The 14,335-nt window shown below is 69.3% G+C and overlaps 4 protein-coding genes across 4 annotated transcripts in view; 2 read left to right on the top strand and 2 right to left on the bottom strand.

Moving 5' to 3' along the window:
* Window positions 1-177: 177 nt before the first annotated feature.
* Window positions 178-3,649, bottom strand: CHLRE_11g467544v5 (uncharacterized protein). The gene is made up of 6 exons (XM_001701366.2): window positions 3,330-3,649; window positions 3,093-3,167; window positions 2,637-2,773; window positions 2,122-2,289; window positions 1,563-1,721; window positions 178-1,139 (listed from the first exon to the last, which is right to left on the bottom strand). Exons 1-6 carry the CDS (start codon window positions 3,352-3,354, stop codon window positions 942-944), a joined length of 762 nt encoding a protein of 253 aa, XP_001701418.2. The 5' UTR covers window positions 3,355-3,649; the 3' UTR covers window positions 178-941.
* Window positions 3,650-3,769: 120 nt separating this feature from the next.
* CHLRE_11g467543v5 (uncharacterized protein) lies at window positions 3,770-5,142 on the top strand. Its single transcript, XM_001701340.2, has 2 exons — window positions 3,770-4,068; window positions 4,549-5,142. Exons 1-2 carry the CDS (start codon window positions 3,925-3,927, stop codon window positions 4,690-4,692), a joined length of 288 nt encoding a protein of 95 aa, XP_001701392.2. The 5' UTR covers window positions 3,770-3,924; the 3' UTR covers window positions 4,693-5,142.
* A 206-nt stretch (window positions 5,143-5,348) lies between these two features.
* Window positions 5,349-12,229, bottom strand: CHLRE_11g467542v5 (uncharacterized protein). Its single transcript, XM_043067297.1, has 6 exons — window positions 11,046-12,229; window positions 10,370-10,650; window positions 9,410-10,300; window positions 9,090-9,217; window positions 8,179-8,881; window positions 5,349-7,967 (listed from the first exon to the last, which is right to left on the bottom strand). Exons 1-6 carry the CDS (start codon window positions 11,930-11,932, stop codon window positions 5,548-5,550), a joined length of 5,310 nt encoding a protein of 1,769 aa, XP_042919298.1. The 5' UTR covers window positions 11,933-12,229; the 3' UTR covers window positions 5,349-5,547.
* Window positions 12,230-12,359: 130 nt separating this feature from the next.
* The window catches only part of CHLRE_11g467541v5 (uncharacterized protein), a 6,386-nt gene continuing 4,410 nt past the window's right edge, over window positions 12,360-14,335 (top strand). The window contains exons 1-3 of the mRNA XM_043067296.1: window positions 12,360-12,695; window positions 13,311-13,470; window positions 13,665-14,049. Coding sequence (XP_042919297.1) covers window positions 12,549-12,695; window positions 13,311-13,470; window positions 13,665-14,049 — 692 coding nt within the window. The 5' untranslated portion in view covers window positions 12,360-12,548. The remainder of the gene's footprint in view (window positions 12,696-13,310; window positions 13,471-13,664; window positions 14,050-14,335) is intronic.

The following is a 14,335-nucleotide window of genomic DNA, read 5'->3' as shown; positions in this document are numbered from 1 at the left end:
CCCCTGAAACCCCTCTGCCCGTCACCTCCCCTGGTCCGCCTCCCCCTCCCCTGGTCCGCCTCCCCCCTCCCCTGGCCCTGCACGCTTTTCTTCGAGCCACGGACAGGGGTGTTCCTGGGGGGCTTCGCCCCCCCCCTGGAACGCTTCGCTGGGGGGGCTCAGCCCAAAAAGGAAAGTATGGCCACTATGTTACACGCGCAAGCCTTGGGTTGCCAACGGGTCCCTCCAGCTCGTCCTCCTGCTGCTGCCTCCTGCGCCTCCTGTGGCCGCCACTACTCAGGCGCCCATTACTCAGGCCCGCCCGGCGCCGCGCCTGCAGGCGGCACCTCCCCAACGGGTGCTGCAGCCTGCGGCCTCCTGCCACCGCCCGCTTCTCGCGGCCTGCACATTCTCCCGCATTACAGCGGCCAAGCACAACGTCATATCGCTATCCGCCCCTCACGGCCGGCACGGCCCAGAGCTCCACCGCTCACACACCGTGTCCTTCTGCCACTGCGCCCGCCGCCCACAGCCACCTCGCCCCACCTCACCAAGTGATAAGGACTTAGCCCAGCGCGGCAGTGCGCCGCTCATATGGGTGCAGCCCCTGCCACTCTGCCCACGACACCACTGGGCACGACCAGGAGTGAGGCCCGCCCATGGCCCCTGACACACCTCCGCGCCACCTGCGTGTGCCTTCTCCTCCGTGCCCGGGTGCCCACATACCCGCGCAGCCGCACACACACAACACGCTATGCCGCGCAACCGACCGACCCACCGACCCTCCGCACACACATGTACCCATCGCGCGGTCCGCCTCCCGGCTTTGTCGCTCACGTACACACACGCTCACGCCCGCCCCCCGATTTTCCCCCTGTCTTCAGACCTCATCCCACGCCGCATCACAATCGCATTCACATTCCCATTCATCCCCCGCTCCCGCCCCTGCTTCCCCTTTTTCTTCACATGACGCGGTGGATGGTGCCCCAGTCCGACAGTCGGCTGCCGCCCGGCGCCAGCGCCGCCTCCAGGTCGCCCCACCAGGCGGGCAGGAAGGCGGGCTGTGTGGCCAGGATGCGGAACCAGGGGCTCCAGCTGAGGCCGGGGTCCGCCATCATGGACTGAAGCTCCGGCAGCGTCACGTAGCGCGTGGCGTCCACCTGGGCGGGGTAGGGGTGGGGAGGAGGGGGACGGGGCGGGAGGGCAGGGGAGGCAGGGAAGGGGCGGGAGGGATGAGAGGGGTCCAAGCAGGGTCATGATGAGCGGACGACACCAACTGGGTAGTGCGGTGGGCTGCGCCGCCGGTGCACCGCTGTTGCTGTCATGTCCAGGCGCTGGGGCCAGGATTTCGTCCCGGGATGAAACAGCGCCAACACAATCCACCGCCCCGCAAGACAGGCGCCCGCACCCAGACAATGCACCACCCTCCAGCCTCCACACCCTCCCGCTCTTCCTTTCCCGGCCCTTCAACCCCTCCGCAAGCTGGGAATGGTGCCGACTCCTGCCCACGCGGCCCCGCCCTCCCTCCCCTTTCCACCCCCGCCCCCCTCACTCCGCCCCCCCCGCCCCCCCCGCCCGCCCACCTCGTCTGGGTTGGGCTGCAGGCTGACGGGCTGCTGCGGCCGCACGAACAGCACGTAGTCCACCTCGTGCTCGCCCCACTCCGCCGCCGGGCCGTGCGTGGCGGTGTCGGCGGCGCAGTAGTGCAGACGCGTGAGGAAGGAGAAGGAGGAGGCGGGAACCTGCGGGCGGGCGGGCAAGCGGGCGGGGGCGAGGGCGAGGGCGCCAGGGCGGGGGCAGGTCGGCGGGCGGGTGGCTGTGGGTGGGAGGGCGGCTGGGGCTGGGGCTGGGGCCGACTGCGGCCCAGGCGGGCGCCACTCCGGCACACGCCCCGGTCGACCACGTGACTACCGGTCCCACACCCTGTTAACAGCTGCTCACCACCAACCAAGCCATCCGCACGGTGGACGCAGCAGCTCCCCCCCCCCCCGCCTCTTTGCTGTGCCCTGTCACACACCCCGTCACAGCTCCGCAGCCTCCCCTACCCCCCCCCCCCATCCCTCCATACTCTGACGCCACCTGTCCCCTCTCACGCCACCCCCGCTTCGAATCGCACACATACATACATACACACGCACACACCTGCTCCGGCGGTATCCCCAGCTCGTGCTGCAGCTTGCGCACCGCCGCCGCCTTGATGCCCGGCACCTGGCCCGAGGCTACCGCCGCCGGCAGGTCCACCTCGTCCGGCGCCTGGCCCGCCAGCGGGTGCGAGCAGCAGGTGTTGGTCCACACACCCGGGAACGTCACCTGCAGCAGAGGAGGGGGACGGCCGGCGCGTGGCTGTGGTTGTGGTTGGGGTTCATGAGTGCTCACAGCCAGCGCCGCCACTGCCGCCCAGTTGCCCCGCCGGCGTCCACACCGCCCACCTCCAAGCCCCCGCGCCGCATCTGCAACCCAACAATCCGCTTCCACACCAAATGCCCCACTCGCGCTCCCACTCGCGCTCCAGCCGTCCCCGCCCTCAACCCCGCCCCCGCCTCCACAATGTACTACCCCACGAGCGCCCCAGCATAGGCCACGCTCTCCTCGCTCCTTTGCGTTGGGTTCTGTATAGTTTGGGCTGGTATCTTCAAACCCCCTCTCCGCCCCCTGACCTTGCTGGCTGCGCGCTGCTGCAGCAGCAGTCGGCCGTCGGGGCTGAACAGGAACACGGAGAAGGCGCGGTGCAGGCGGCCGCAGGGCTGGCCCTTGGCCGCCTCGAAGCGGTGGCAGTCGTACTTGTTGGCGGTGCCTGTGGTGGCCGGGAGGGCGGGGAGGCGGAGGGGGGAGGCAGTGGGGTGGAGGGGAGGTCACGCCGGGGTATCGGGCGGCTGACAGGGGTTTGGAGCGTGCTCGAGTGCTTGACACGTGTGTCGCGCAGCCGTAGGCTCTGCAGTTCGTGGGTGGGGCCCAGATGACGCCCAAGGCCGCTACTAGCACTACTACTTCGATCACGCTAGCCTGGACAGGCCCCACGACCACACCCTGAGCCGTATACCGTGTCTTGCATTGCTGCACGCTGTAAGTTGTGCCCCGGTCCCGTACACCTCCCCCCTTCCCCCGGCCCCCACCTAGCAGCCGGTCCTGCTCGTCCACCACCAAGCACTCGTCCCGCTGCATGAAGTCATCCTGGCTCAGGCCCGTGCCTTTGGTGGGGAGAGGGGAAGGGCCGGGCAGGGTAGCGGCGTAGGCGGCGGGGAGGATTGGACAGGGCAGCAGGTGCGAGCGCAGGTGAAAGAGGCGGTGATCAACAGGTCTGCCTCTGTCGTGACCCTGCGGCGTGCGGGTTTTCAACAGAGGTCGCGCACCTTCCCAGGTTGACGAACTCGCCATTCGCACCGCAACGCTTTGAGCCTGTGAAAGTCCTGCTCCCGGCCACAGGGCGGAGCTGACACGCGCAACGAGAGCACGGCTTTGCGCGAGGCGCATGGACGCCCTGCCGCGGCTTAAGACAGGTTGCGCTCTGGGCTTGGGCTCGATGAAACTGGATCTCATATAAGTGGGAGTTTATGACATCAAAGCGATCTAAAGCAATGCTGCTCGGTAGCTGGAGCAGAGAAAACAGCGATGGCGCGCGAAATGTGTTGCCGCGAGTTACTTGAGTAATTGAGGTAGTTCAAGCTTCCAAATTCCCGATGTCATGGTAAAACAAACTCTGTCATCGCCCACAGGCCACAGCCATACCAGATTGGCGCAAGAGAGGCGTTGCATGAGGAGAGCTCCAACGAATTTTGCGTGCCGGCATTTTCTGCAGTATCCGGCTATTTTAGACCTACTACATCACTCAACTCTTTGGCGCGTGTTTCTGTTCGGCCTGCAACTAGTGCACTTCCGACAGCCCAGTTTCACAACCGGCCCTTCTCCGTTGCTTTCCTCCTGAGCTGATTCCCAGCCTGTGCCACCATGGCCAACCCGTTTGACACGCTCAACAGCACACAGTCCTCGACCGGCTCAGGCCAGGACACCTTGCTCATCGTCATCCTGCTTGTCGGCATGCTGTTCTTCCTGCTCCGCAACATGGCGAAATTCAGCAACTCGGGCCTGAAGGTGCGGGTGCCTGCATGCCCTTGTTGCTGCGTTACAGCGATGGTCAGCCAAGGGCTGCGAGGGGTGTCGGAGGCGGCTCAACTCCCCCGCCTGACCGGTGACCCTATGTGGGTTGAAGTGGACCTTGAGAAAGCTCAGCCCCGTGGAAAACCCCTGCGGCTCCTGTACCGTACTGCCCCGCCTCTGCACCTCGCATCCATGCGCCGCACTGGCCTAGACAGGGGCGTGGACGCCCCTCAGCCCCAGCCTTGCGTGCACGGGCATGGAAACAGAAGGGCCAGCCTTGGCTTGTGGCTGGGCTGGGCGGATGGTGGCAACGAGGGCCATGCCCGTGTGCGAGCAACCTCGGTCCACTGCTTGTGCTTACAGCATGAAGCATGGCAGCATTCCCTTCATGCACAACGGCGGCCTGCACGGGGCCCTCAAACAGCCCTGACTCCTGACTGACCCGCGGCTGTTGGCACCGCACTGACTGCGCAGGTGTCTCGTGGCGGCGGCGGCGGCGGCAGCAAGTCGGCCGGCAAGGAGAGTGAGACGGATGCTGGCAACACGGCGGGCGAGGAGGACGAGGAGGAGGAGGAGGAGGAAGAGGAGGAGGAGGGCGACGACAAGAAGGACGATTGAGGAACTGATAACTTCTTATGACCTTGCGTTACAATTTGCAGCTCACAGTTCAAAAGCTCGAAAGGACTGCGGCGTGTGGGACCGCAGTCATGTGCTAACCTTAGCGGAGGGGGGCCTTGGTTGTCTGGTGTGCGCGTGTGGTGAACATGAACGTGCATGGGGCTGGACAGTCATGTCAGTGTACGTGTGCGTATGCCGCGACATATGCATGGCGGTTCCTACTTGACCATTGTACATTGTAGCGGAGCGGGTGCGGGTAGCGTTGAGCAAGGGTCACCAATTGGCTTTCATTTACATGAGCGCACGTCATGAAGGGGTACCGACGTGAAGGGTCATGTGCCACTGCCGGCGCCATGAGACGGCAAGGCGCAGGCGAAACCGTTAGCGGGCAGGTGCGTGCACGGGGGGCCACCTGCTGGTCATGTCGATGACTTGTAATTCCACTGGCGGTGTGTACTTCAGCGCTCGATCCAATCCGTCAGTCGGTGCTGTGGGGCTGGGCAGTCGGGTCGGCCTCAGCCCTCAGGCCGCATGAGTCAGGCGCCTCCTGAGCCCCCCATACCCACTCGCAGGGTCTCTCGCCGCTTTGCTGCAGTTTCCCGTGGCACCGCAAGCCTGACTGGGTGTATGCAGAGCCCAACTGCCAGCTAGACAAGCCATTCGCCTCATTACATGCCGTACTTCGGCATCAGGACCAGGCGCCTGTCATTGCCCTGCGCGCGACACGCCGCGCCGATCATGTTTCGCACGGTTTAGGGAAGCTGTGACGCATCTGGTGCCTGGCGGTCAGGCGGTTCCCAAGAAGGCATCTGTTGATTCTGTCCTACGGCCAAGGCATCCGCACGCGCACGCCCCTCATGGCAGCCACACCAGCTCCGCCCACACGCTGCCCGCAGCGGCCGCCACCGCCGCCTGGCACGCCGCCTCGCCGTCACCGCCCCGGCACCGCTGCAGCACCAGCCGCCGCAGCCCGCACCCGCCTGTGCCCCCGGGACCACCCACCACAGCCACCCCTGCCTCCAACCCGTCTCCGCCCCTAGCCCCGCCCTCGGCCGCCCCGCTCTCTGCCCTGGCCCCCGCCTCGCCTGTGCCACCTGTCCTCCCGCCTGCCGCCCCCCGGCCCCGCATGAGCCTCCCCAGCCGCTCCGCCTGCAGGCCGCTGAAGCCACTGAGACGCAGCTCCGTCAGGCGACTCAGACCCCCGCCGGACTCCGCACCACCCACCGGCCCCGCGCCCCCGCCGACGCCCACCAGCACGTCCAGCACGTCGTGCCCCGTGCCTCCACCCAGCCCCGCCACCCAGTGCAGCCCCAGCTCCGTCAGACCCGGCAGCAGCCCACTCAGCCGGACCGCCCACGCCAGCGCCGCCCGCCGCGCGCCGCTGTCGGTGCTGCTGCTGCCGCCGCTGCCCGCGCCGCCGCCGCACCGGGCCCTGCGGCCACCACCGCTGTGACCGCTGCTGCTACTGCTGCTCGGCTGGCTGCCGCTAGTGCTGGTGCTGGTGGTGCCGCTGCCGCCGCTGGCGACACGGCCCAGACCGGCGACTGAGTGGTGGCTGGTGGCGGGCGTCGCGGCGCCGCTGCCGCCGGCCACGTCTTCATCTTCCAACCCACTGGCGAACCCGCCGCCGCCAGCATCAGCGGCTGCGCCGGCATCTGCGGCTGTGCGGGGATCTGCGCCGGCGGAGGCGCCAGTGCTGCGGCAGCGGGTGCGGGTGCGGGCGCGGGGCTGGCCGCGGCTCAGGCTCAGGCTCGGCCCGGCTGCCCCCACTATACCCGGCTGCTTGTCCCCTTCCTCCGGATCATGATGCTCCGCCTCGTCGCCGTGTCGAGCCGCAGGCTGCTTGCGCCGTGCGGAGCCGCCCGTACGGCCAGCACCACCAGCACCGGTACCCGCACTGCCACCCGCTCCGCCGCCACTGCTGTTGCTGCTGCGGGCTCGGCCGCCACTGGCTCGGCCGCCTTCGCCCCGACCGCCCTCTCCTCCTCCGCGGCTGTTGCTGGGTCGCGGCGGCGGCGGCGGCGATGCAAAGCGCACGCCGGTGCGCAGAGCACGTCCAGTCCCCGACGCACCTTTAAGCAGGGACGGAGGCGGCGGCGAGGAAGCTTCCCCGACGCACTCGTCCGCACATTCCTGAACCTCCTCTGTTTTGACCTGTCTGCTGTCGCCTCGACTCGCAGAAGCAGCTGCGTCCGCGGCGCCGCAACCTGCCGCCGGAGCCGCCGCCGCCTCTGCCTCGCTTTCGCCACATGCCCACCCTACCCGTCGCACGCGCGCTGCTGGCCGCGGCGGCGGCTCGCAGCTGCCGACCACTGCCGCCGCCGCCGCTGCCACTGTCGCCGCCGCCGCCGCCACTGTCGCCGCCGCGTCACTACCGCTGTTGTCCGTGTGCCTGCGGGACAGGAGCCCCCGGGCGCCGCCTTGGGTTCCAGCGGCCGCTCCTGGCGCTGGCCCCACGCCTTCGTCACCGCTGGGGCCGCTATCAGCATCGCGCAGAAGCCGTGGCGGCGACACGAATCGCACGCCCCGCGCCCGCCCTTGCGCTGGCGGCGGCCGGCTGCCTCCCCCGCTGCCGCCGCCCGCAACGCCCCCGGTACCGGCACCTGCGCTGCCACCTGCGCTGCTGCCGCCGCTGGCCCGGCTGCTGGAGGGCCGGGCCAGACTTCCGTTGCCCAGTGGCGCCGCGCCGCCACCCACCTCCTCATCCGCCCAGTGCACTGCGCGCAGGGAGCGGCCCGAGTGGGCGGCAGTAGTGGCTGTAGCAGCTGGCACTGCGGCAGTAGCTCCCCCGCTCGGCGCGGCAGCTGCGGCTGACACACCGGGGTTGACTGCAAGTACACCGCCCGCTCCCCCGGCTGCGGCGGGCCCGGGACCCACGACGCCGTCGACGTCGCCGGCGCCCTCGGCCGTGTCCGTGTCCGTGTCCGCGGCGGTGCCGGCTGCGGCTGCGGCAGCCCCGCCCCCACTGCAGCTGGTGTGCGGCTGGCTGCAGGCGGGCGTGGCGGCGGCCGCAGCAGCAGCAACAACAACAGTCGCGCCGCCGGCGCTGCCGCTAGTGTGGAAACCGCTGTGGGCGGTGGGCGTGGCCGCGCCTGACCTGCAGCCGCCGGCGCCGCCGCAGCCGCCGGCGCTCAGCTGGGGCTGACCTGCCAGGGCGAGGCGCAGTGCGGGCAGTGCGGTGCCCACCTCCTCCTCCTCCCCCTCCGCCTCGTCCCCCTCCTCGTCCTCGTCGCCATCGGGCAGCGACGCCCAGCGCAGCGTGAGCGAGGTCAGGCCTGGCGGGGTCCAGGGGCCGGGGTTGGGGCGAAACACGTCATGTTGTGTGGCGTCGGAGTGGTTGCGGCATGGCAGCATGGCAGCTCACCCGCAGAAGCCAGCTTTCAGCAGCCGCCAAAGCACGCAGTGTGAGGATGAGGCAGGTCTAACCTCCCGCCCTCCCGGCCGCTCCCTCCCTCCCTCCCCCCCCGCCCCCCCCCCCCGCCTCACCCCTCAGCGGCCTGCTGAGCTCCAGCAGCGCCGCCACCGGCCCGCCCACCAGCTCCAGCCGCCGCAGCCCGCCGTACGTGGGCAGCCGTACCGCCGTGTGCACGTCTAGCGGCAGCAGCGCCCAACACACGTGGCTGCGTGCGGCACTGGCGGTGGGAGCCGAAGGGCCGCGCGACCCCTCGTCATCCTCCTCGTCCTCGTCCTCGTCTTCCTCCTCATCCTCGCCGCCCTCATCTGCATCCGCCGCTTCGTGTCCTCCGTCCGGGCCATGCGGCTGCCCCGCTGCCCCGCCGCCCGCCGCGCCGGCCAGTGGCTGCCGCCGCCGCCCCTGCTGCGCGGCTGCGGGCCCGGCCGCCGCCCCTCCCTGCAGGTGCAGCTGCAACAGCCGCTGCCGGAATGCGGACGTGCCAGTCGCCGCCGCTGCCGCTGAGGCAGCGATGCCGTTGCCATTACCGATGCTGGTGCTGGTGCCGCGGCGGCGGTGGCGGCCCCCAGCACCCGCCGTGCCCACGTGAGGCGGCTGAAGCGGCAGGCGATGTGTGCCGGCGGCGAAGGCTGTGACGACGGAGGCTGCGGAGGCGGAGGGGGCTGGACTGGCGGTGTGCAGGGCAGTGAGGGCGGGCAGGAGCGCGGCCAGGTGTCCGCCCAGGGGCGTGCCGCCGTAGAAGCACCGCACGGACAGCGCGCGGATGGTGGGCAGCGCCTGCGGTGCGGTGTGGTGTGGTGAGACGGGCGTGAGATGAGTGAGGCGGTGGCGGTGGCGCCGAGCAACACACACACACACACACACACACATACGCGCACACACACACACACACACACACACACACACACACACACACACACACACACACACACACACACACACACACACACACACACACACGCGCACACCCGCCCACCCCGCTCACCTGCGGCACCACGTAGGGCAGCGACGCCGCGCCGCCCGCCTCCAGGCAGGTCAGGCGGCTGAGGGCGGCCAGCACGCCCGGCGCCTCGCGCGGCAGCGACCAGGCGGGCGCACGCAGCTCCACCAGCCCTGCGTGCGAGGCGGTGGTTCAAGGAGATGTGAATGGAGTGCTTTGCATGCGTGTCAGCGAATGTCGGCCTATAGCAACCTTCTCGCGGTCCCATAATTGTGCCTTTGCATTGGCAACCTCCTCAACTCTCACCACTGAGCACCCATCCCCCTGCCCTTGCAGCCCAAGCCCCCGCCGCCTGCCGCACGCACCCGTCAGCCGCCCAATGGCGGGGTGCGCCAGCCCCAGCCGCCCCGGCGTCAGCGGGCACTCCCCCGCCAGTCCCAGGCGCGTCAGGCCGCGGCAGTCGCCCAGCCAGTCCCAGCCCGCGGGGTGGGGCGGCCGGCAGCACACGTCCGTCAGGACCAGGCTGCGCAGGCACGCCAGCGGCGGCAGCGCGGCGCGGGCCAGGCGGGGCGCCAGCGCGACGCCCGTGAGCTGCAGGTGCGTCAGCGCCAGGTAGGGCGAGGCCGAGGGCGAGGCCGAGGGCGAGGCCGAGGGCGAGGCCGAGGGCGCGACGTAGAAGGAGACGGTGGTGGAGGCAGAAGCAACTGGGGGACGGGCGGCTGAAGGAAGGGCAGTGGATGGGCTTGGGGCTTTAGGGCATGTGTCGTTGGGCGGCGGTGGCGGCGGCAGGCACAGCCGGCGGGCCTTGCACACCGCCGCCAGCAGTGCGCCTGCATCGGCGGCGGCCGCCGCTGACGCCGCCGCGGCTGCCGCCAGGTCGCCGGCGGCCGCACGTGGCAGCGCCAGTGGCGGGCCGGCCGCCGCGGCCGCGGCTGCGGCTGAGCGGGGGTGCGGCCGTGCTTCAAGCGCCTTCACCCGGCAAGGCAGGGGCGCGGCGGTGCGCCGCTGCCGCTGCTGGTCCATCTGCAGGTCCTGCCTCCGCCCCTGCCACAGCCGCCGCCTCCGCTGCAGCTCGCCCAGCCAGGCGTCCAGGCAGGCGGGGCAGGACAGGGCCAGCCGTACCGGCCCAGCCGCTAGCGCGCGCCACAGCCGCCGCCGCGCCGCCTCCCCAGCGTCACCCCCTGCCTCAGAGCCCGACCCGCCGGCCTCATCCCCAACCCCATCCTCCTCGTCCTCCTCGTCCTCCGCATCATCTGCTGTACGGCCTTGTGGGGCGTCCTGCTCCATTGCATCTGCCTCCGTGCCCCCTGCCTCCCTGCCCCCACCCTCCGACCCCTCGCCTGCCACCATTTCCACATCCGTATCACCACTGGCTGCTGCTGCTGCTGCTGCTGCGGCGGCGGCAGGTCGTGAGGAGCCGCCGGCTGCCTCGTCCTGTTCCGCCCCGTCCTCTTCCTGCATCGCTAGCTCCCCATCCTCCCCGTCCTCAAGCTCCTCCTCCTCCTCCTGCTCGCCCGCTTCCTCTTCCTCTTCCTCTTCCTCGCCCTCCAGTTCCTGCAGCTGCTCTCGCGGCGCCCCTCGGCAGTGGCGCTCGGCATCCAGGCACCTGGAGGGTGGGTGGGTTCGCATCCCATGGGCATGGAAACTAGTAGTAAGCAGCAGCAAAATCAGGAGATGCAGGGGGCGGGGCGGGGGCGGGAGGGCCAGCCAGCAGCTGGGAGGCGAGTGGGCCGTGAAGCCCCGTAGAGTGCGTGGCGCGTGGCGCGTGACCATCCGGGGGGGGGGGGCACCCGGGGGCACCCGGCCGGGGGTGCCCACTGAACGGGCAGCTGCTTAGCCTGTAGGAGCGCAGCTCGAACCCGGTGACACCCAGGCCTGCCAGTGCCCGCCTCCCATCTGGCCCACTGCTGATCAAGGCCCCAGGCACCCAGAGGCTCCAGGCGCAGCCCGCACCCACACCCGCGCCCCCCCCACTCAGTGCCCCGCACCCGGGCGCCCCACCTGCACGTGAGCCGCCGCAGCTGCGGACACGCCGCCAGCAGCGCCGCCGCTGCCGCCATGCCCACATCCAGCTGCAGCTCCAGCACCCGCACAGCCGGCAGCAGCGGTGGAGGCGGCCGCAGCTGCTGTGGAGGCGACTGGGCCAGTGCTGGTTTGTGCGCTGGGGCTGGTGCGGCAGCGGCGGCGGTGGCGCTTGCGAGCCACTTGAGCAACGCCTCCGCCGCCTCCGCCTCCGCCGCCTCGGACTCACACAGGGTGTCTGACTCAGCTGCAGCGCCCATCTCCAGCTCGACTGCCTCCTCGTCTTCCTCGTCGCCCACGTCCGCTCCAGCTGCGAGGCCCCGGCCGGCTGCCTCCATGCGTGCAGAGCTCTTGACGCTGCCACCGCCGCCGCAGTCGACTCCGCCACATGCGGTGTGCCCGCCGCCGTGGCAGCCGAGGGGAGGTGGCAGAAGCCGGTCCCGGCCGCCACCCAAGTAGCCATCGCCGCCCTCACTGGCACCTCCACCTGCTATAGCCGCCGCCCCGGCCGCAGAGACAGTGAGGGTGAGGCCGTGTAGGCCCCGCAAGAGCATTGCTGCAGCCACATCGTAGCCTCCGCCGCCGCTGCTACTGCCACCGCCACTCCCGCCGCCACCTGGCTTCTGCCCCAGTGCCGGCAACGCGTGCACGGGTGTGGTGAGGTGGCGGCTCCAGCCGCCGTCGCTGCTACCGCCAGTGCAACAGGTGCCACCGATGCTGCTGCTGCTGCTGCCGCTGCCGCCGCCTCGGGCCAAGCTGCTCAGGGCCACGCTGTGCAGGGCGCGGCATGTGGCGCCCAGCCGCAGTGCGTCCCGCCAGGGCAGCCGCTCACACACCAGCTCGGCCAGGAAAGGATGGTCCTGCATTTTGGCCCCTGGCTACGGTGAGTTCGGTCCGGGTCCTGGCCCCGGCCCTGGTCCTTGTCCTGGTCGCGGGCGCGGGCGTAAGGCTTAGGCGCTCACAGCCCTGGGTTCGGTGCGCGTGCGACTGGTTGAGGGGAGGGTGGAGCAGCTGGGGTGCCGAGGTTAAGGGGCGGACTAGGACGCCACGAATTTTCCAGGCGACATGGCCACGGTTGTAATAAATGACAAGAATGCGCCAGCTACTTTGGGGAAAGTGCGCGCTAACACTGTAACAAAATGTTGCCTTGTGGCAGGTCGCTTTACGATCCTTGCATATGTGGCAAATATAGGTATGGACAGGTCTACGTGTTGTGCTTTCGCGTTTTTAGTCGCCGCATGCACATGCGGTGCATCCTTGGCTTTGACTGGCATGAAAGTCGCGGGAGTTCAATCTGAGTGGCAGCGTATGTTTATTCCTGTATCACAACACAGTCATGCTGGTATCGTTTCAAGGCTAGCACCATTGAAGACCGTGGGGCTGATTACTGTGCTTCGCCGAAACCTGAATGTGCCAACCGGAGGCCCGTCAGCAGTGAGGCTTGTAGTAACTAAAGACAACTCATCACTTGCATCCATTAAAATGACAGCAGCAAGCGGGGCCGGCCGCAGCACGCCGGACGACTGTAGGAAATTGCTAGTTGACACCCGAGTGAAGAACCTAGAGCACCTTCAAGGCAGCAATCTTACTATCTTGACGGACTGCAGCACTGTGGAGCAAGCCCTGACGGTGAGTCTGCACATATGGAGCACGTCACTGTTTCGTTGCGCGTCGGCGGCGTTGCTCGGGCCCGAAACAGCGTAAGAAAAACCTAGGGCATACTCTGGGTTCTCCGACCCCGCAAGGCGCCTGCGCAACCGCTGGCTGGAGGCGTTGCGACGCCCGTGAGGCGGACCTGGTGCCCCCGCCGCACCTGCTTCCGCGCGCCAACGTCCGCCTGCACCAGGAACGGCGCAAGGGACACGTGAGGGTCGTCAATGACTCGGTCACCGTCCTCTGACCGGAGGGGACCCAGCTCCGCACCGGGCGCAGCCTTGGGAAGGTCTGGGCTGGCCGTTGAAGAGGGGTGTAGCAACATGCGTTTGCACGCCCCGGCCTCGACAATGCAGACACGCCGCTACCTGTCGGGCGGCACCCAGCGCGCGCTGCAAAACTGTGCGTCCAGGCGCATGTCGCTGTTGTGGGCAGAGGCAAACGATACCCCAGATCGTCGTGTCTGCGCCCGAGTTCAAGCAGGGGCCCTGGTCCACTCGAAGCACCCACCATTACCCCTGCCTCCGCGCCCCTGGCTCCACTCCCACCTCCACCCCGCCTGCTGCTGTGTCCTGACTAATCCGTGCGCAGGTGCTGTCAGAGCGGCGCATCCTGTCGGCGCCCGTGGTGTCGCCCGACACGGCCGCCAGCACCAGCGGCACCAGCGGTGTGGTGTGGCCGGCCAGCCTGCCCCACTTGGACATCATGGGCTTTGTGTGCGTCAACGACATCCTCAACTCATTCCTGGAATGTGGGTCGAGCAGAGCGTGGCTGTGTATGCATGTGTGCGTGTGCTTGCGCGTGTGGGTATGTGGGTGGGTATGACTGTGCGTGTCACAGGGTGTGTGGAGAGACTGCGTGCATGCGCGCCTGTGTGTCGGTTGCGCCGGTGCCAACCCCCTGCACACCTGCACCCCTTCCCTACCCCCCCCCCCTACCCCACAGGCTACGCGCGGGAGTACAGCGACCCCTCCTACCTTACTGAACTGCCGGACCACCACCATCACCACCAACACCCCGCGCCGCCATCAGCAACACCTGCGGCGGCAGTAGCACCAGCGCCAGCCGGCCCTGCCGCCGCCGCCAACGGCTCTCCAGCCCCCTCACCCCCACCAGCATCCGCAGCAGACGCGGCCAGCGACGCGCCCGGTGCGCCGCCGGCCCGGCCGCGGGTGGTCATCGGCGGCGGGTCGGGCGGGCGATGTGTGGCGGGTGCTCGTGTGAGCAGTGCCGGCGAGCACGGGTCCATGCTGGCGCGCATGCGGCGGCTGGAGGAGGTGGGCGCGCGGTTTGCGCAGCAGCAGCTCAAGGACCTGTCCTGCAAGGGTGAGCTAAGGGTGGGGAGGGGGTAGCAGGGGAGGGGAGGGGGGCTGGGCAGAGGGGCCAGGGAGGCAGGCCCGAGGAGGGGCGGGCGGGAAGAGGAGGGGCGGGACGGGGCGGGTTGCGGCCTAAGTGAGGCCGGATGCTGGGGTCCTGGCCTGAGGGCCCAGACTGATGCCCTGCCAGTCGTCCAGGGGCCGCAGTCGCCCAGGGGCCGCAGTCGTCCAGGGGCCGCAGTCGTCCAGGGGCCGCAGTCGTCCAAGGGCCGCAGTCGCCCAAGGGCCGCAGGCGCCCAT

The sequence above is a fragment of the Chlamydomonas reinhardtii genome, chromosome 11 (assembly GCF_000002595.2).
Source record: "Chlamydomonas reinhardtii strain CC-503 cw92 mt+ chromosome 11, whole genome shotgun sequence".
Taxonomy (NCBI): domain Eukaryota; kingdom Viridiplantae; phylum Chlorophyta; class Chlorophyceae; order Chlamydomonadales; family Chlamydomonadaceae; genus Chlamydomonas; species Chlamydomonas reinhardtii.
The sequence above is the reverse complement of the archived record's forward strand: the minus strand, read 5'-3'. Positions and strand labels throughout refer to the sequence as shown.

What these genes read in the sequence shown, in the direction of transcription:
- CHLRE_11g467544v5 (XM_001701366.2), bottom strand. Translation starts at nt 3,354, where the DNA reads ATGGCGAGTTCGTCAACCTGGGAAG. An exon ending in GAGTTCGTCAACCTGGGAAG is followed by an intron (nt 3,168 to 3,329) that starts GTGCGCGACCTC and finishes TCCCCACCAAAG; the next exon opens with GCACGGGCCTGAGCCAGGAT. An exon ending in AGCAGCGCGCAGCCAGCAAG is followed by an intron (nt 2,290 to 2,636) that starts GTCAGGGGGCGG and finishes CCTCTGCTGCAG; the next exon opens with GTGACGTTCCCGGGTGTGTG.
- CHLRE_11g467543v5 (XM_001701340.2), top strand. Translation starts at nt 3,925, where the DNA reads ATGGCCAACCCGTTTGACACGCTCAACAGCACACAGTCCTCGACCGGC. An exon ending in TCAGCAACTCGGGCCTGAAG is followed by an intron (nt 4,069 to 4,548) that starts GTGCGGGTGCCT and finishes CTGACTGCGCAG; the next exon opens with GTGTCTCGTGGCGGCGGCGG.
- CHLRE_11g467542v5 (XM_043067297.1), bottom strand. Translation starts at nt 11,932, where the DNA reads ATGCAGGACCATCCTTTCCTGGCCGAGCTGGTGTGTGAGCGGCTGCCC. An exon ending in CTGCGGCGGCTCACGTGCAG is followed by an intron (nt 10,651 to 11,045) that starts GTGGGGCGCCCG and finishes CCCACCCTCCAG; the next exon opens with GTGCCTGGATGCCGAGCGCC. An exon ending in GGCAGGCGAGGGGTCGGAGG is followed by an intron (nt 10,301 to 10,369) that starts GTGGGGGCAGGG and finishes AAGGCCGTACAG; the next exon opens with CAGATGATGCGGAGGACGAG.